Source organism: Ovis canadensis, chromosome 22 (genome assembly GCF_042477335.2).
Source record: "Ovis canadensis isolate MfBH-ARS-UI-01 breed Bighorn chromosome 22, ARS-UI_OviCan_v2, whole genome shotgun sequence".
In the NCBI taxonomy this organism is placed as follows: Eukaryota; Metazoa; Chordata; class Mammalia; order Artiodactyla; family Bovidae; genus Ovis; species Ovis canadensis.
This window is the reverse complement of record NC_091266.1, coordinates 26,024,961-26,045,825: the sequence shown is the minus strand read 5'-3', so window position 1 is coordinate 26,045,825 and position 20,865 is coordinate 26,024,961. Positions and strand designations below refer to the sequence as shown.

The 20,865-nt window shown below is 41.7% G+C and overlaps 1 protein-coding gene across 6 annotated transcripts in view; it reads right to left on the bottom strand.

The window, feature by feature from the left end:
- Window positions 1-6,550: 6,550 nt before the first annotated feature.
- Window positions 6,551-20,865, bottom strand: part of STAMBPL1 (STAM binding protein like 1) — a 51,047-nt gene continuing 36,732 nt past the window's right edge. For all 6 annotated transcript variants that reach the window (XM_069567779.1, XM_069567782.1, XM_069567780.1 and 3 more), the window contains exons 5-11: window positions 19,316-19,411; window positions 16,294-16,669; window positions 14,511-14,635; window positions 11,973-12,110; window positions 9,707-9,819; window positions 8,108-8,207; window positions 6,551-6,870 (exon numbers count right to left, since the gene is read on the bottom strand). In XM_069567779.1, coding sequence (XP_069423880.1) covers window positions 6,814-6,870; window positions 8,108-8,207; window positions 9,707-9,819; window positions 11,973-12,110; window positions 14,511-14,635; window positions 16,294-16,669; window positions 19,316-19,411 — 1,005 coding nt within the window. In that variant the 3' untranslated portion in view covers window positions 6,551-6,813. The remainder of the gene's footprint in view (window positions 6,871-8,107; window positions 8,208-9,706; window positions 9,820-11,972; window positions 12,111-14,510; window positions 14,636-16,293; window positions 16,670-19,315; window positions 19,412-20,865) is intronic.

Here is a 20,865-nt window from a genome sequence, read left to right as displayed (position 1 = left end):
CTGAAAAAAACCTGCAAAATCAGTTAATTCAGACAAGAACCCTTGCCTAAAGTCAAGAACAGAGTAAATGTCTTCCAGCTGTTGTTTGTTTTCCTTGTGTGTTAGCTTTCTATTAGGAGGAAACATAATGAAGCTTATCTTTTGCACAACCTATAAATGCTTTTTTTCTTGAAAAACTGAAAATTTAAATATCTTCTTCAGATTCAAGAATACAGATTCACTACTCATTGCATTGATACATCTGGAACACACCCATTCAATGACTAATTTGAGTAAACTAGTTTTTCATATCAACTCTTGTTAAAGTGATGCAAATGAATAGTTAATCCTCCTTGATAGAAGTGAGACAAGACACAACTAAACTAACTCTCTCCATTTAGTTTTAGAATCTGTTTTGGTCGAGATAATGCCCAAGACGTTCACTTCACACAAATTAAGAAAAGTCGCTCTCCAGTATTCTAATTCCTCTCTCCCCCAGGGTCATTCTCTGTTTTCCTGGTTTTTCTCTCTCTCATCCTCTGCATTTCCGCAACCCAACTAAACTACCGTTTTTGTCAGCTGCCCCCAAGAAAAATACATTCTTGCCTGGTGAAGAGCCAAGATACTAAAAAAGGAAACAAATTTCTTAAAACAAACCAACAAACAAACCCAGAAGAGTTCTTGGTTGTCTTACCATATCTTAACCAACAATCACATGGTTGTCTTCACAATAAGTAACAAGCTAAAGCCTTCCAAGAATAAGCAGCTAAAAGTTTACCTTTCTTCTATCTTTGCCAAAGACATGGCGTTTCTCACGCATCCTTTTCACAAAAGGCATTTGCTTGCTAGGAAATTCTACAAGACATGCTGGAAGAGAAACATCTGCTTCCCACATTCCTAACAACTGTAGTTGCTTTTGTGACAGAAACTTCTATTTAAATCCAAACATTATAACAAGGCAGTTGCCAGCATGACCAAGTGGCTGCAGCAGGGGATGAATTGGGGAGAAAAGTACTGAGCCAATTCTAGGATGTGGCCATAGATGACATTTTATATAAAAAATAATACCATTTTCCCCACAACCAAATTCTACTAAAAAGAAACTATTCTCAGTAGCTGAGAATAATCCATAGGCATCCTGCTTTTCTACTCTATAACTGAAAAGGTCTGTGGAAAAGAGGATGATTTTTGCATGACAACAAAGAAAGTCATTTCTATTCCCTGAGGGGCGGGGGCGGGAACCAACTTCAGTACATATTTTTGGAGTATTGTGCCGATTTGCTAGGGTGGCCATAACAAAATACCAGGACTGGGTGACTTGATTTAAACAACAGAAATTGATTTTCTCACATTTCCGGAGGCTGGAAATTAGACATCAAGTTGTTGGTGGATTTGCTTTCTTCTGAGGCCGCTCTCCCTGCAGATGGCCATCTTCTCCTTGCCTTCACAGGGTCTTCCCTCTGTGTCTGTGTCCTGAACTCTTCTTTCATAAGGACCCAGCCGCACTGGATGAGGGCTGTGTGCTGTGCTTAGTCACTCAGTTGTGTCTGACTTTTTGCAACCCCATGGACTGTAACCCGCCAGGCTTCTCTGTCTTTGGGGATTCTCCAGGCAAGAATACTGTCATGCCCTTCCCCAGGGGATCTTCCCATCCCAGGGATCAAACCCAGGTCTCCCACTTTGCAGGCGTTTTTTTTTTTTTTTTAAGCCAGCTGAGCCACCAGGGAAGCCCCCTCTAGTGGCCAAATTTTAACTTAATTATGGGCTTCTCTGGTGGTTCAGAGGGTAAAGAATCTGCCTGCAAAGAAGGAGACCCAGGTTTGATCCCTAGGTCAGGAAGATCCCCTGGAGCAGAAAAAGGCTACCCACCCCAGTATACTTGCCTGGGAAATTCCATGGACACAGGAACCTGGCAGGCTATGGTCCCTGCAGTCGCAAAGAGGTGGACCCTGCTGAATGACCAAGTGCACGTGCATATGGGTGTGCATGGACACACACACACACACACACACACATATGTTGGCTATAGAACATGTGCTGACTATCAGTTCAGTCCAGTCGCTCAGTCGTGTCCGACTCTTTCCGACTCCATGAATTGCAGCACGCCAGGCCTCCCTGTCCATCACCAACTCCTGGAGTTCACTCAGACTCACGTCCATCGAGTCAGTGATGCCATCCAGCCATCTCATCCTCTGTCGTCCCCTTCTCCTCCCGCCCCCAGTCCCTCCCAGCATCAGAGTCTTTTCCAATGAGTCAACTCTTCGCATGAGGTGGCCAAAGTATTGGAGTTTCAGCTTTAGCATTAGTCCTTCCAAAGAACACCCAGGTTTCATTTCCTTTAGGATGGACTGGTTGGATCTCCTTGCAGTCCAACGGACTCTCAAGAGTCTTCTTCAACACCACAGTTCAAAAGCATCAATTCTTTGGCTCTCAGCTTTCTTCACAGTCCAACTCTCACATCTATACATGACCACTGGAAAAACCATAGCCTTGACTAGATGGACCTTTGTTGGCAAAGTAATGTCTCTGATTTTTAATATGCTGTCTAGGTTGGTCATAACTTTCCTTCCAAGGAATAAGTGTCTTTTAATTTCATGGCTGCAATCACCATCTGCAGTGATTTTGGAGCCCCCCAAAATAAAGTCTGACACTGTTTCCACTGTTTCCCCAGCTATTTCCCATGATGTGATGGGACCAGATACCGTGATCTTTGTTTTCTGAATGTTGAGCTTTAAGCCAACCTTTTCACTCTCCTCTTTCACTTTCATCAAGAGGCTTTTTAGTTCCTCTTCACTTTCTGCCATAAGGGTGGTGTCATCTGCATATCTGAGGTTATTGATATTTCTCCCAGCAGTCTTGATTCCAGCTTGTGCTTCTTCTAGCCCAGCATTTCTCATGATGTACTCTGCATAGAAGTTAAATAAGCAGGGTGACAATATACAGCCTTGGAACCAGTCTGTTGTTCCATGTCCAGTTCCAACTATTGCTTCCTGATCTGCATAGAGATTTCTCAAGAGGCAGGTCAGGTGGTCTGGTATTCCCAAATCTTTCAGAATTTTCCACAGTTTATTGTGATCCACACAAAGGCTTTGACATAGTCAATAAAGCAGAAATACATGTTTTTCTGGAACTCTCTTGCTGTTTTGATGATCCAGCGGATGTTGGCAATTGATCTGTGGTTCCTCTGCCTTTTCTAAAACCAGCTTGAACATCAGGAAGTTCATGGTTCACGTATTGCTGAAGCCTGGCTTGGAGAATTTTGAGTGTTACTTTACTAGCATGTGAGATGAGTGCAATTGTGCAGTAGTTTTAACATTCTTTGGCATTGCCTTTCTTTGGGATTGGAATGAAAACGGACCTTTTCCAGTCCTGTAGCCACTGCTGAGTTTTCCAAATTTGCTGGCATATTGAGTGCAGCACTTTCACAGCATCATCTTTCAGGAATCTGAAATAGCTCCACTGGAATTCCATCACCTCCTCTAGCTTTGTTCATAGTGATGCTAAGGCCCACTTGACTTCACATTCCAGGATGTCTGGCTCTAGGTGAGTGATCACACCATCGTGATTATCTTGGTGGTGAAGCTCTTTTTAGTACAGTTCTTGTTGACTACAGACAAATACTTAACTTCCTAATAGTCACATTGGATTAGGGAGCCCTCTAGCGGCCAAATTTTAACATACTTAACCTCTCTCAGGAGATCCAACCAGTCCATTCTGAAGGAGATCAGCCCTGGGATTTCTTTGGAAGGAATGATGCTAAAGCTGAAACTCCAGTACTTTGGCCACCTCATGATAGAGTTGACTCTTTGGAAAAGACTCTGATGCTGGGAGGGATTGGGGGCAGGAGGAGAAGGGGACGACAGAGAATGAGATGGCTGGATGGCATCACTGACTCAATGGACGTGAGTCTGAGTGAACTCTGGGAGTTGGTGATGGACAGGGAGGCCTGGCGTGCTGCGATTCATGGGGTCGCAAAGAGTCGGACACGACTGAGCGACTGAACTGAACTGAACTGAACTGAACCTCTCTGAACGTTCTATCTCCAAATACAGTCACATTCTAAAGTATTGTGGGTTTATGACTTCAACATACAATTTCTGGGGGGACACAACTATGCCCATAACAAGTACATACCAGGTGCCAGGCGCTGAATCCAAACAGTAGCATCAAACACTGAAGAACATTCTCAGTATTCTGAAATGACCTATATGGGGAAAGAAGGTAAAAACGGGTGGATATATGTTCATGTGTTAATATAATAGTATAACTGATACACGACAGAAACCAACACAACGTTGTAAGTCAACTATACTCCAATAAAAGGTGTAATTGGTTCTTTTTTCTACAGAAGCACCAGTCTGAAAAGAAATGAACCATCTTTGCCTTTGATAGAAATGAACTATCTTCTCCTTTGGAGGTAAGGAGGTGGCAAATGGGGTTCTGGAATGGATTAATTTTCAAACGAGTGAGTTGCACCGCCTGCTGGAAACGAGCTCTGCCAGAGGAAGCTCTTCCAGGGAACATCTATGGTTGCACCCACCCACATACGCTCACACTCACACTCAGGAGAATCTCCAGGGTGACTCACATGGGTTCTGCCTCAGTCAGCCCAGCCCTCGGGGGTGCTGCCGCATGTCTGATGACTCCTCTTTCAGACACAGAGACTCTCCAGGCAGGGCAAGTCACAGGTTTGCTGCCTTCAGCTCTGGGACGAGGTTCTCCCGGCAAATCTGGCTAGTTGGGTTTGCATCCAGCAATAAGAAAACCACACGCCCTTTAAGGGCAACTTTTGCAAAATTCGTTTCAGGCCTGACATTTTACATCTCCTTGCAAGGGAATAAAAACGCCAAAAATGCCCCACTCCTTTAGGAGACATAATCTTTTTAATGAAAAATGAGTTGTCTAATTTGCTATTCAGAAGGGATATAATAGGCTCCAAATGGTCATAGTAGCTCTTTCTGTTCTCTCCAGAAAGCTAAGAAGCTAAAAGTTCTAGGCTTTCAGTTGAGCCCTTTCTATCTCTAGACACCATTTCAAGGCCATAGTTTTTTCATCAGATGTTTCTCATCTCACATCCTGTGATCTCTTCCTCTTTGGTTTCTACTCTGAGGATATTCATTTCTCAGTTCTGCCCAGTCCTAACAGTTATTTTTACTTGAATAAGTTATATAATCTTTTCCTGTGATCAAGTATGTCAGGATCATACTGTCCTTAAATTCTAAGATGTTGAGGACAGCATCACTCCGGGGAAAGTGGGTTGTTTGTGGAGCCAGGTTCACAGAGGTCATTTGCCCTTAGCTGACAGAGACTATGGTCTCAAGTCTCGTGCTTTGAGCAGGCAAAGATCTGCTTCCGGGGTCTGGAAACAACTTTCCAAGCCCATAAGTTGTCATAGGCAGAAACAAGCCACTGAGCTGCCCACAGTGAATGAGAACTGGAGTAGAAGCTGGCTGCCATGATACCTGTATAAGGGAGCAGACAAAAGGAGGAGGAATGTCCTTTCATCTAAGCACAGAGTGTAGGGAGTATTCCTTCAAGGATTACAGGCGTCCTGGCACTGAACAGTGGAAGCTTGTACATGCAGACAAGAGCATTTAGGATACCATGCCAGGAGGAAGGTAAATTTCGGGAAAGCTGTGGTTGACAGGCAAGACTTTAGAAAGAGAAATTAGATCAGGTTAGCTCGCCTTCCTTTCTTCTCCTTCTTTTGGGCTAAATTTTCTTCATAATGTTTCCACTCTCGAGGTTTTCCTACCAATTCAACTTGTCAACACACTCCATCAGTTCCTCTTTCCTTCTATTAATCCATTATCTTTCAATCCAGGTAAACACTTTTATTATCCAGGTCCCAGTCACAAACCCCATTCTAAGCCCATTGTATTCATGATACCCTATTCAGTTTAAACATTTTTCTTCCTATTCCCTGTGCCTTGGTTTATATAGACACTTTTAATTACAAATGTTCTTTCCAAATGATTGTATTTCTTCTTTTTGGTTGAGAATTATCAGGATTTCCTATGCCTCATTTCTTCTCCCTGTCACCCCACTGACTTCCACAGAAATAGGTTTTATGCTTCCATCTGAGCCTTTTTTTATTCCTCTCTCAACTGTCTCTGCTCTTACTCCTCTAAATCAAGTTCATGAATCACAGGTTATCTCAGGCCCTCTGACACCTGACCCCTGGATAGTAGCTCAGGCCCTGGTCTCCTACACTAAAATTGACGGCAGACTCTAAGCCAGGATTCCCTGGCACTGAAAATCACAGGATGGACTCAACTTTGTCTGCAGCTGTATTTCTTCTCACACTCTTCTTGACCACCCACAGGGAGAATCTGCAGAAACAGATGGCCTGTCCTAGAGATCACCTGGTACTCAGAATTTGTTTGGAACTGCATTTTACAGGGGAAAAAAAATAGTGAAACATCTGAAGCTCTAAAAACTCATGCAGAGGTCTCTCAAAATACCAGACAGTATAACTTTTAAAAACTATGAATGACTATGTTGTACACCTGAAACTTACATAATACTGTACATCAACTATACATCCAAAAAATAAGCTTAAAATCAGACATGTTGTTTGCAGCACAATTTATTATGTGGTCATAGTATCCAGGCACACTAATAGGTACTGACAACTCCACTGTAATCTCTTTTAAGACAAAGCAACCCAAAAATAAAGCGTCAAAATGTGCAAAAGTAATAAATATCAAACTCTCTGATCTAAAATGTATAAATATAAAATATCAGTCATTTCTGGAAACATCTTAAGAAAATCTGGCAACCACGGGTCCATGGTAAGCGTCTGGCGTGGAGGGTGCTAATCTGCAGAACGTATCACCTCAGATCCAGCACGATTATCTTTATGTCTTTCACCAGCACATGTCTGCAGACCTAGGAAAGAAAGACTGGCTTTAGCTCATAATGTTTAACATGATTCTCTCTAGAGGAGGAGTATGAATTTCCTGATTTTAAAATGTTCCTAATTTTGAAAAATATTTCCACTCAGAACAAACCTGACCATATCTCCTCATTTTCAACAGCAAGAAAATATTTACAGAAGGCGCCAAGTAGCTTTCATGTTAAATAAATCCTAACTTCAAAATCATGTTTCTCTGATGTCTCAGACAGGGAACAGCCAAGCAAACAGAAAGAGATGTATTCAGATAATATTACTCTGGAGTTATATGAAGCTCATCAAAAAACGGGACTACGGTTTTCATTGAACTGCTATGAAAAACTAATTTGGTTGTATCAAGCAGTAATAATTCAAGACACATTTAATCTCATTTTCTTTAATAACTGCTTGCTTTTGGGGACTCCAAAGAAAACTATGATTGTTTAAATATATATAGACACACATATATACCATGATGGGAAGGAAACTTTATATATGTAATCAACTCTGCTACAGAAATACTCTTTCCTTTGTAAATAAAATAATAATGACAAGACATCAGAAGGAAATACAAAGACTTTAAGTTTGTGAGATAAGGAAATTCTAAACCAAGCAATAAAGGGTTTTATCCTATATCATACTGCTACTATTTCTCTCTTAAAAAACAGAGGCTTATTTGTTTTATAACTGGAGATTTATACCTCTTAATCTTCATCTATTTCACCCTGCAAACCCCCTACCCTCTGTCAAGCACCCATTTGTTCTCTGTATCTATTACTCTGTTTTATTTCTGTTTTTCAGATTCCACATATAAGTGAAACCATATGGTATTTCTCTTTCTCTGTATGATTTATTCCACTTAGCATAATACCCTATAGTTCATCCATGTTGTTGCAAATGACAGATCTTATTTTTTTATGGCTGAATAATATTTCACTGTGTGCATGTGTTTGTGTGTGTGTGTGTGTACATACACAATGCCACATCTTTTTAAGCCACAGGGGGGTAACATACAGCATAAGGAATATAGTCAATAATATTGTAATAACTTAGTATGGGGACAGATGGTACTAGACTTACTGTGGTGATCATTTCATAAGGTATGAAAATGTTACTAAATTGTACAACTGAAACTAACATATTACATCAGCTATATTTCAATTTTTTAAAAAAGGAAGGGGTGAAAAGTAAATACTGTGCACAGAAAATAATCAGCATTGTCTATCTACTCACACTGAACAGCCTGGGGTCCTTGGTGTGTGGATGAAAGCCCTTCTTTTTACAAGCGGAAACCTCAACCATGCCAGCGTCAGTGAGCCTGAAGATGCCGGTGCTAAATTTTAGGGAAAAAAGGTACAAAAATTAAGGATCATCTGGGATTTGCAGATGTTTTATTTGAAAGCACATGCATACATATTCCTCTAATGGAATGGAGAAAGAAGCTACAAACTATAAACTTTACAGTTTTTTTTAAATCAATATTGTGCTGGTGGCCTAGAGGAAGACCGGAGGTACCAGTGCTAATGCCAAGCGCCCGAAGGACAGTAACGGGGCAGTGGGACACCTCAGAGGAAAAGCCAAGACCCCATGGAAGAAATTACAAGTGACGGATATCTCTATCCTCTATCTATCGTGTATGCCGTCATACATAAAATGACCGGCACACTCATTTTACCGCACTTCACTTACAGCCCTTTAATGATATTACGTTTTTTACAAATTGAAGGGTTGTGGCAATCTTTCATTAAGCACGTCTACCGGAGCCATTTTCCCAACAGCATCTGCTCACTTCAAATCTCTCTGTCACATTTTGGTAATTCTCACAATACTTCAAATTTTCTTGTTATTGTATTTGTTATGGAAAAGCATGATCAGTGATCTTTGCTGTTACTTCTCTGACTTGGTGAAGACTTAGATGATGGCATTTATGAGTAATATGTTTTTTTAAAATTTAAGGTCTGTACAGTGTTTAGACATAATGCTATCGCACGCTTAACAGACTACAGTGTGAACCAAAGTTTTATGTGCACTGGGAAACCAAAACATTCATGTGACTTGCGGTAGCTGCTTTATCCTGGTGGTCTGGGACTGCATCTGCAGTATTTCTAAGGTATAACTAATATTTATACAGTCACAGCAAATATGTATTGAGTGCTGGCTATAGTTCCAGGCACCATGCTAAGCCCTTTACATAAATTATCATCTCGGTTCACCCTCATATTAATCTGTGATGGGCAGGTATCAGGGATCTGACAAGACGGAGGCTCACAGTGGTCGCTAATCAAGCTGGGATTCCATGGCTGACTCCTCTGCTCATAACTGTGCTGCAATAATCATCGTCCCCAGGACTTAAGACTTTGGAGATAATTAAACGAAATCTGGACATTTTCTTTCTTTCTTTTTTTATTGGCCACACTGTGTGGGAAGAGGATCTTAGTTCCCTGACCAGGGATCGAACTCATGCCCCCACGAATGGAAGTGTGGAGTCCCAACCACTGGGCCACCAGGGAATTCCCTGAGCTGGAAATCTTCTCACAAAAGAAATCATACAACAGAACCAGGATCCCAAATGGCAAACTGAAACATCTGGTTTATCCACTTCAAGGTCACATTAAGTAAAGAAAGAATTCCATGGTAATTCTACCATGGGAAAGACCTTAAAAAGCAAAAGACCGCAGAGCTACACATATTTGGAAGCCAGCAGGAGCCGATCTCTTTTCCCTAAGGGCACGGTGTACGGCTTATCCAAGGGCTTCAGCCTGGTGTGTGGGCACCCCTGAACCCAGCAGCCCCAGACGAAGCCTTACTTACACCCTCTTGAGTTCCACTTACTCTTTATGCTTTGGTGAACAGACGATGGCAATGGCCTCTGGCAACATGAGCTGATAGGAACAGTGAGTGTGGAGATCAACACTGGATAAGAATGCAGTCTGGGTTGGATGTGTCTATAAAAAGAAAAGAGGACAATCTTATTGAACAAGCAACCGATAAGTCTTAACCAAAACCAGAGCCCATTCCAAGAAAAAACTCTAGCTATTTGCTTTATCTTTTTTACCACCATTAATCAAATAAGGATTTTGAAAAATGTCATACTGAAATAATCCTTCCCTTCATACATCTATGGAATAACTATGACTTTGAAAAGAGACTCTTGGGAATGTTTATATACTTTCTGCTTATTGGGAAAGATAAAACTGGAGATTTGCCAGAGGCTTTAAACAGATCCTCAATTAATCATTGCAACTCATCTGGGAGATACTTATTATTAATATCTCAGTTTTATGTATAAAGATCCTGAGGCTCCTTTAAGTAACTTGCCTGCAAGGAACAGAACCTCGACTGCAAGATACCTAAGATATGAAACTGTGGACTCAGAAGGAAAATTCTTGCTAAATATATCCCACTAAGCTGGTGTCCTTTCATGGATCTCCACCCCCTACAATAAGAGAAAGGAATTCTCAGAGCTGTTGAAGATGTTTGGTGCTCATCTTGGATGATGAGAGGAAAGGGGAGATTATAAATTAAAAGAACTATCTTCTGGGTTTTGGAAGTGTTTATGAGAGGCAAATCAGAAGTCTATATTTGACTATGAAAAATACATGCACTCATAATGATTTTCAAATTCACAATAAACTCCAACCACTTTCAAAAAGGAATGTGACCACTTAAATCATGAATCCAAGGTCGTATTCATGCTGGGTCCTGGCTTCCTCACTTACTAGTTGTAAGCAAAAAACTGAAAAAATTCTTTAACATCCTTATACCTATGTCATCAGTTGTAAAATAATGATAATAATAATTTTCTTAATGGGATTACTATGAAAATTAAGTGAGACAACCAATGTAAAATTCATAGAACAGTGCCCAGTACACAGAAAGCTGTCAAAATCATTAGCTGTTATGATTGATGTTATTGCCGTTACTGTTATTTTAATATTGTTATTAAATACTTCTCTATAAAGCAAGCAAAATAAAAGGTAGTTCTTTCTCAGTCTTTGGTGAGACGACCTGTTCCTACCCCAGGCCCAGTGTGAGACTGGATGGAAAAATGTTCACCAAATAGAGAAAACATGGATAGTAAAAGTACCGTATCATCACCAATAACAATTGCTTCAATATTCTGGGTCCCTAGAAGAAAATGTGTTGAGAAATTCACTGACATACGAAGTCCATTATTATGTCCCCATTTTATGGAAGAAAAGCTGATGCTGAGATTGCTTAAATCACTTGCCAACATTCCTACAGTGAATTCTTAGCAGAGCTGATATTTAAATTCATGTCTTTCGATTTGTAAGCCCTGTCCTGCTTCTATGGTGGCTTGGTAAATGTTGGAACACAAATTTTTGGTCCCACTCTGTGGCTATATAAGCAACGGCACAAATATCTGTGGCCTGTAGAGGAGGTCTTTATACAGTGGAGTGTATGGTCCCTGTTTGACAAGTACAAACATTGTTTACAAGAAACATTTTCAGAAATTTTCTTAATCTACTTTAGACCCACAGCCAGTGGAAAAGGAATATTAATAATTGTCTAATCACATTAGACGGAAAGTGAAAGAAAGCGAAGTCACTTCAGTCGTGTCCGACTCTTTGTGACCCAATGGTCAGTAGCCTACCAGGCTCCTCAGTCCATGGGATTTTCCAGGCAAGAATACTGGAGTGGGTTGCCATTTCCTTCTCCAGGGGATCTTCCCGACCCAGGGATTGAACCCAGGTCTCCAGCATTGCAGACAGACGCTTTACCCTCTGAGCCACCAGGGAAGCCCAGGCCTGTATTAGACTACAGGAAATCATTAAGACAAGCCAACCTGACTTCCAAAAGTTTCTCTTTTAACTTGGAATGGTAGGAAAAAAGCATATTTATAATAGCCCTCTCCAAATCCAGATTTGACATATTTAGACATTGCCTCACATTGAAGAAAATGCTTTAATATGATGACATTTATTACACCTGGAAAAATGAAAAATAATACATTATTTCGATTAAGCTGAAATTCCTCCAGGAGGAAAAAAGCCTTACACACACACACACACACACACACACACACACACACACACACACACCAACAACAACCTAAAACCCAAAAGGTCGAACGTACATGGATCCACCCCAGGGTGAGGAGATCGTGTTGATCCTGAACACCGAATAATTCTTCTACATTCTCCACGTCACAGTAGTCTGGGCCCGCAGACTGCTTTGGCACTATTAAGTGGGTAATAGTAAATTCATTATGTGTCTGAAAAACGAAGAGCAAAGAGAATAATAAACACCTGAGAGGGAAAAAAAAAAAGAAAGCCTGAGTAGGAAGTGTAATGGTTTTAATAAGACTAGAAAGCACCCACCACTTACATCCTCCTCCCAACCCGCATCACAATTCAAAAACAAAGGCCCAGACCTGAAAACGGACCATTTACCAAAAACATTGAGAGTCAATTGTTTGGCGCTTGAAACCCATTTTCACAACAGAACAATGTATCATAAATAGGAATCAGTATCCTGGGCTGATCCCCGGAAGTTTAGATAGTAAGTAAAACGCTGCATTAGAACTGCCATAGAAAAATCAGAATAAGATAACAGCAGGTTTCTCTGGAAGGGGAGATGGTCATTAAATAAGTCTGTGGTTTTACTGAAGGACAATTTCTAATGGTTTGTGAAGGCTGATGGTCTTTCTTATTATTTAATTTCACCTGAAGACTCACGACTTTCTTTTACTATTGCGGGGTAGGATTCACAGGGATTTTCCACAGTTAAGACACTGTTTTGGATAGGCAGTTAGATAAAGGGGAAAGAAAAAAATCTTTTATCCCTTTGTTGTTATTCAGTCATTAAATCACGTCTGACTCTTTGCAACCCTGTGGACTGTGGCACGCCAGGCCTTCCTATCCTTCACTATCTCTCACAGTCTGCTCAAACTCATGTCCATTGAGTCAGCGATGCCAACCAACATCTCACCCTCTGTGACTCCCTTCCCCTCCTTTATCCTCTCAGGTAAAAGATAAAGAGTTGAAAGGAAGAGGGTTGTAGTGATAGGATCCTCAGATAAGAGATGTTTGTGCAGTGAGGAGCTATCCCTCCTTTGACAGCACCATCCTGTCTCTGCTCTCAGGATGCTTCTGCAAACTGGGCACTATTCCTGTGACCTTGATTATAACACTTCCCTCCACCCCAGCCCCTCCTTTCATGGCTAACTTTATGTACTCTAAATATATATAATGTAAATATTACCTTTCAAGGGAAGCCCCCTTTTTTCTAATTTTAAAAATCATTTATTCATTTTAATTTGGCTGCACTGGGTCTTAGTTGCTGCATGTGGGATCTAGCTCCTGGTCCAGGGATCGAACCCAGGCAGAGTCTTAGCCACTGGATCACCATACACCTTCCCAGGATACCCTACACTTCCACTGAGAGCACCCAGCTCCACTTATAATTAGTCATCTGTCTGGTTCTTTATAAGCATCATACAGGTATCATGAGGCAAGACTGTGGCTGTTGCAGGCTTCTGAATGCCAACATCTAGAGCAGGGCCTGTGAATATTTGTTTGATGAAGGGATGGATGTAGAATGAATGAATCAATCAAACTAAGTACAACATGTGGTCTTGGGGAAGACGCAGCCATAGCATACTGCCTCCCTGCAGGGCAAAGAAGGTGGCTGTGGGGAGGAAACGACAGGTTATTCTGTGCTTATCTTCTCTGCTTCCTCTGCCTGGAGGAAACCATGATGACGCAACACTGGAACACAGTAGGAGAATGTGTGTTGAATGAAAGTGAAGTCAAGTCGCTCAGTCGTGTCTGACTCTTAACGACCCCATGGACTGCAGCCTCCCAGGCTCCTCCTTCCATGGGATTTTCCAGGCAAGAGTACTGGAGTGGGTTGCCATTTTCTTCTCCAGGGGATCTTCCTGACTCAGGGATTGAACCCGGGTCTCCCGCATTGCAGGCAGACACTTTACCCTCTAGGCCACCAGGGAATGAAACATATCATTAAATAACAGTCCTCAAGTAAATGTTTAGGAATGAAAATGTGCCTGGATTCAGAAATATAAACTGATACCCCAAAGAGAGTATATTTTTCTTGAAGTAGAAAAATATACGCTTCTTCTCTCTTTTATCTCCTTCTAGTTTGACATTGTCTTTCATCACTTATTTCTGATAAAATCTTCCATACTTAAATATGACCGGTGCTATGTGATTGCGGTTTGCTGAAACCACTGCTTTAAAGAAAACAACACCACCCTAGCTTTATTCATCACATACCTGAAAAAGGGTGGCAAGATTATCACTTACAAGCAAGTTGAGTTAATTATAGGAATACATCCAAAACTAACAATTGCAAGGGAAATCTGATTTAGAAAACTAGACAGTTCTGGAAATCTGAAACCCCCCCTTTTTCTAAACAAAGACTTAATTTACAGTGTGATTAGTTCTTTACAACAAACTTTATAGCCTCCCTGAGATTTGTGATCTATTTTCTAAAAGGATAATTCCATTAATGACAGTATTTTTATCACATTAATCTATATACAGGTAATTTCATAATGACACTGAGGATGTTTTTGTTCTGCTCAACTCATCACAAGAAAGCCAGTTTTACTGACAGTATCCTGTGCAGAGAAGACATGAAACACAGTCCATACCAGCTTCCCACAGAGTATTCCACAGGTTTCTATTCCTCTCACTGTATTGGATTCTGCCAGCAGCAGAAATCTGTGGCAAAGATCTCTTGATAAAACGACGCACCTCAGTCCTTCAACCACGAAATCTAAGAAACAGAAAAGGGAGAAAAAGCTAAAAAAACACACCTTACATCCCATCCCTCAAGTGACTACAGATAAATATAAATTCTAAAAATGAAATTATCTGGTGCTCCCCTCCCTGCATTTTGTTTTAAAACTTATCAAAGTGAACAGTGACCAGAAGGAAGGTAGAATTGCCCTTTGCATACAGATCGTGTGTAAGTGGGAAGGTGCAAGCGCTTTTCCATCGTGGGGTCTTAGATCCACTGTTCACATGCGTGCGTGCTGTTTTCACTTGGCACAAAGCGCAGAAGCTGCAGACAACACGTCTCATGTTCTGTAAGCCTTAGGATACTCTTTTTCGTGTTTGCCATGTGTTGCTTCTATCTTATGGGAGTTGGTCGTCATTAAGTAATAGCACCATGTTTTCAGCAATAACTAGCAGTAGAGTAATTTATAGCATGACTGCTTATCATAAGTCTTTCCAAACAAAAAGAAATACAAACTCCATCTGACAGTGTTTGCTGGGAAATTTTCCCACTTGGTTTGGGAAACCTGCCAGCACTGATGTAACAGTCCCAAGCAGCACTAATTCTTGGCAGAGACACATAATCCATTGGGAGGTTAACCACCCATGTGTGTGGGGCCTCCTGGGCCAGGGAAATGCTAAATATTTACATTTAATGACTGAGCAAAGTTCTGGACAAACAAGTTTGCCAGCATCTTCTTTCTTCTCCAGTGTTAAGTGTTTACCTTTTAGGATGTATGTGTTTCTTGATTAAAATACATGAATGAAAAAAATGCTCAGAATTTTTCTCTTCTAAAATATCTGTACTGTGATCAAATATAATCTTGTTTATTATGCAGTCTCTGCTCTGCTGCTGCTGCTGCTAAGTTGCTTCAGTCGTGTCCGACTCTGCGACCCCAGAGACAGCAGCCCAACAGGCTCCCCTGTCCCTGGGATTCTCCAGGCAAGAACACGAGTGGGTTGCCATTTCCTTCTCCAAGGCGTGGAAGTGAAAAGTGAAAGTGAAGTCGTTCAGTCGTGTCTGATTCTTCGCAACCCCGTGGACTGCAGCCTACCAGGCTCCTCCGCCCATGGGATTTTCCAGGCAAGAGTACTGGAGTGGGGTGCCACTGCCTTCTCTGAGTCTCTGCTCTATCAGGGGGCAAATCACATTTCCTGAATGTTAAGGTTACATATAGCAAAACGCAGATGACACAGTCATTCATACCACATCATACAGGGGAACTACTACGGCTCATGATAAAATGAGTAGACCCTGCCCAAATGTCACAGCAATACGGTTCCATAGCGAACAGACTTGTGGACACAGTGAGGGGAAGGAGAGGATGGAACAAATTAAGTCAGTAGCATTGAAACATATACATCACCATATATAAAATTAGATAGCCAGTGGAAATTTGCTGTATGACCCACAGAGCTCAAATCTGGTGCTCTGTGACAACCAAGAGGGGTGGGATTGGGTGGGAGGTGGGAAGAGGGGCTCAAGAAGGGGGGACATATGTATACCGATGGCTGATTCGTTGATGTATGGCAGAAACCAACACACTATTGTAAAGCAGTTATCCTCCAATTAAAAATAAATAAATTAAAAAAAAATGAAAAACAAACAAACCAAAAGAGAGGTGATTGCATGTCTTGTGGGCGTGTATCACTTACTCTGAACAGCACTTAGAGTGGCAGCTGGCTTTAAGGCCCTGTTGACGGGAGGTGAGTGGCCAGCATAACTGGTTGCGTCACTTTTATTAGACTGATCTACAAGTACATTCAGCAAGGAATTGTTCTGGTGTGCGGAAAAGCAGGACAAAGCACTGCCATCGATCTGCTCTGACAGTGCCGGCGTTTCCTGGCTTCGCAGCTGACTCCGGGCTAGTTCCTGACTCCGGGCTAATTCCTGCTTCTTGAGCTGATCTTCAAAAATCGAAAACTGCTCTGACTCCAGCTGCTGCTGGCGCATCTGGGCGATCCTCTTCCTTTCCGCCTCAATCAACCTCTGATGCTCCAGTTTTTTGAGGATTTCAGCTTTGTATTTGTTCTAGAAAATGTGGTTGCCACAGGAAAAGGTTAGTTTCCAGGCCAAAAAAGCAGATGCTTTCAATCTCCCAGGAGACACAGCTATATATTCCCACATGCCTACAGGGACACTCCTGAGACCACCAGAGAAATATATAACATAGTGGCTGCTGCTGCTGCTGCTAAGTCGCTTCAGTCGTGTCCGACTCTGCGCGACCCCACAGACGACAGCCCACCAGGCTCCGCCGTCCCTGGGATTCTCCAGGCAAGAACACTGGAATGGGTTGCCACTGCCTTCTCCAATGCATGAAAACGAAAAGTGAAAGTGAGGTCGCTCAGTCATGTCCAACTCTTTGCGACCCCATGGACTGTAGCCTACCAGGCTTTTCCGTCCATGGGATTTTCCAGGCAAGAGTACTGGAGAGGGAACATAGTGGCAAAAGCCCCTTAATCTGATTTCAGGAGCAGTTTGGAGTCCACTCATATTTTACCAGAGATGAGCCAGGATAATCAAGTTCCCTCCATCCTCCTGTGTTTTTAAATACTAGAAAATCAAAGCCAGGACTGTCTGCATAGCCTGGCTGATCAGACCATTTCACAGAAGGGTCATATTACCCTAGACTGCACTGTCCAGTATAGTAGCTACTAGCCACATGTGACTATTGAAATTTAATTAAAATAAAATGAAATCCGAAATTCAATCCCCCAGTCTCACTAGCCATGTGTTAAGTACCCGGGTTAGTGGCTCCCCTATGAGACAGCGCCAGAGAGAACACTGTCATCATCATCCGAAGCTCTTAGGGCCAGTACCACCCTTGAACCCTTTTGCATTGGACTCTTGAAGTCACAGTGCTGGGACTTAATGGAGAAGGGGGTATCCCTAAAAAGTGGTTCTCAGAATGGGGTCATCATCTCTATCAGAACAAACTAATAGGAACTTTGTTAAAAATGATGATTCCCAAACTCCCCAGCCTTAACAAAAATATCTAGGGTCAGAGAATTAATCTTTAAGAAGCTTCCCAAATAATTCTGTTGAAAACTAAACTTTGGGAGCTACTAGGAGGCAGGAGCGAGGTGGGGGACACAGTTTAAAGCAGTACTTTATGTTCACGAATCCCCTGGGTCCCGTTACAGGGCAGACTGGCATTCAGCAGGTCTGGGGAGGGGCCAGAGAATGTGCATTCTACCAGACTGCAGGTGATGTGAGTGTTGCCTGCAGCAAAGGCTTACTGCCATGTCCATGTCTCCCAGACATAAAGGCTGCCACGCTACCCCCCCAAATATTTCTACTTGTCATATACTTGGGATCCTATTGTGGACTATCCTTAGTGTCACTAACAGCAGACCACAACTGCTGACGCTGTTCCTCCCAGAGAGCAGAGGGGACTAGCGTTCACACCGCTGAGTAGGGAGGGGAACGCAACAGGCTTTGCTCCCCCCTTCCTGTTGTCCTGTCTGGGCCGCCAAAATTACTTCAATCTTTCACGTGCGTGCTTGCTAAGTCACTTCAGTCGTGTCTGATTCTTTGTGATGCTATGGACTGCAGCCCATCAGGCCCCTCTGTCCATAGGGATTTTCCAAGCAGGAATACTGGAGTAGATTGTCATGCCCTCCTCCAGGGGAATCTTCCTGACCAAGGTCAGGCAGGGTCTTTACCATTTTAACCCTTTCCCAGGGGCCACCTGGGAAGCCCCAGTCTTTCACAGTTCAAATCAAATGATCACTATCCACACTGGAGGGAATCTTCTGATTTCAGCCTTCCTTCTGTTACTCAGTGCACACGGCTCACGCAAACCTACTTCCAGAACACCAAAGGAAGTAAACAAGGCCTGTGACCGTGTTCAGCAGCAACGAGACTGGACTGAACTGAGAATCAGCAATAGTGAAACTTTCAAAGCACATAAACACACAGTCAAACAAGACAGCAAAACAGAAGCTGTGAACCTTAAGAGTTCAAGTGCTGAACTGGAATATCTTATAGACTGATCGGTCAGTTTCCTCACTCAATGCCCTTTGATCTCAGACATAATTTTTCTTTTCACTCTCTATTTAAGAAGAATCCAGAAGTCATCATCCTTTGATGATATGATTACATTTTACTCATATGGCTAGATATTATTCTATGTTATTATAGTAAGTATAATATTTAAGAATATAATAACATAACATTAAAATATTTAAGAATCGAATTAGATACCTCAGAAACTATGTACTATTCTCCCTACCTCTCTTATTGCCTCCTTTCATTGCTAAAGAGCAGCCACCTGGTTCAAGATTACACTGGCAAGAGTTGGTCACAAAGCTCTGTTTATTCTTTTTTTTTCCCCAACTTTAAACTTTTAATTTTGTGTTGGGGTATAGCCAACTGACAATGTTGTGGTAAACAACAGGTAAACAGTGTTACATGAAGGCTGGATAAGGAAGGACCCTTCAGGTAAACAGTGAAGGAACACTCTGGTTAAATTACTGTAGAAAGTCTATTTTCTAATGTTTCACTTTATTAGATCTTGTTGGGGAATAAAAATTTAAACATCTTTGTGTTTTCCATCACTGTTTCTTTAATTTTAACTTAAATGCATATGAGATTTGAAAAACTCATGAAAATAAAATTTAAAAAAATATTTGCACAGAAAACAATTCATGAAATAAATATACCAATTGAACTTACTTTGCTTTGCAAATATTCTTGGTATTCTACGTTATATTTCTTTAAAAGGTCCTTTTTCAATTCATCTGTCCTTGGGAATGCAATCTCCTTCAGTTTCTTTTAAAAATATATATATACACATATTGATTAGTAGAATTTTCAGTATAGTCTTTCAGATCATCAGCTGAGAAAGGAAAACAACTGGTATGTGTATTAGAAATCAAGACACAAGTAACCAAACAGGAAGGTGGAAAAATCAATATTTTCTAGGGTTCCAAAATACAACTTTTCAGTAGAGAAGAGGAAAAATTATCCCCTTTGTAAGACCTTTATTGACTCCACTGGTTAGGGAAGCATTTTGTATAGGGAGGTACCTCATTTTCAGGTAGTGGATTTGTAACTGCACATTCCATGATATGTAAATTATATGGCATCATAGTTAAAAGGGACATTGGAGAACACGGTAAGTAGAGATCCCTAGGCTTAGTGGGACTGTAAAAAGCAGCTGAGGCACCTTTTATAAAAATATAGATCCCCAAGCCTAACCCCAGGTTTACTGAATCAACATAGTCAGAGAAAGGATTGGGATCTGTATCTCAAACAACTTCTCAGTGATTCCTGCTTGATGGCATGAAAATACCATCCAAGTACCCACCCCAGCCTTAGTATAGATGAGGAAACAAAGGCTCAGAGAGATCAAAAGGCTTGTCCAGCGTCATATAACTGACTTATGGTCTCCTTATGACTAAAACCCAAAACACCTAACTCTAGCTAAGCTCTCCCATTAAAATTTCTGTGCTCTTAATTTTTTTGTCATCCATTGGTCCATTTATTCTATGAGCACAAACAGAAAATGTATATGCTTTTGCAGAATTTTTTCTCTATAAGTGAAAATAAGAATAATCCTAAATTAGAGTGGGCTTCCCTTGTAGCTCAGTCGGTAAACAATCTGCCTGCAATGCAGGAGACCTGAGCTCAATCCCTGGGCCGGGAAGATCCCCTAGAGAAGGAAATGGCGACCCCCTCCAGTATTCTTGCCTGTAAAATCCTATGGACAGAGGAGCCTGGCAGGCTGCAGTCCGTGGGGTTGCAAGAGTCGGACATGACTTAGCAACTAAACCACCACCACCAAATTAGAGTAAAAGAGTCATCTTGGCAGCCTAACACCTTGGTTTCCATCCAGAACTTTCTGACATTAAATGAACAAGAGAACTGAAGGGAAATGTTACATGAAGGCTGGATAAGGAAGGACCCTTCAGACAGTGTACAGAAATTTAACAATGAAGATGACCATTTGTGTTCTGCTTACAGGCACCCTCAGGCCTGACATAACTGGTTTTTGTAGTTTAGTTGCTAAGTGGTGTCTGACTCTTTCGTGACACCATGGAATGTAGCCCACCATGCTCCTCTGTCCATGGGATTTCCCAGGCAAGAATACTGGAGTAGGTTGCCATTTCCCTCTCCAGGGGATCTTCCTGACCCAGGGATCAAACCCACATCTCCTGCATTGCAGGTGGATTCACGACCACTGAGCCACAAGGGAATCCCGACATAACTGGCTAAGAGAGTTT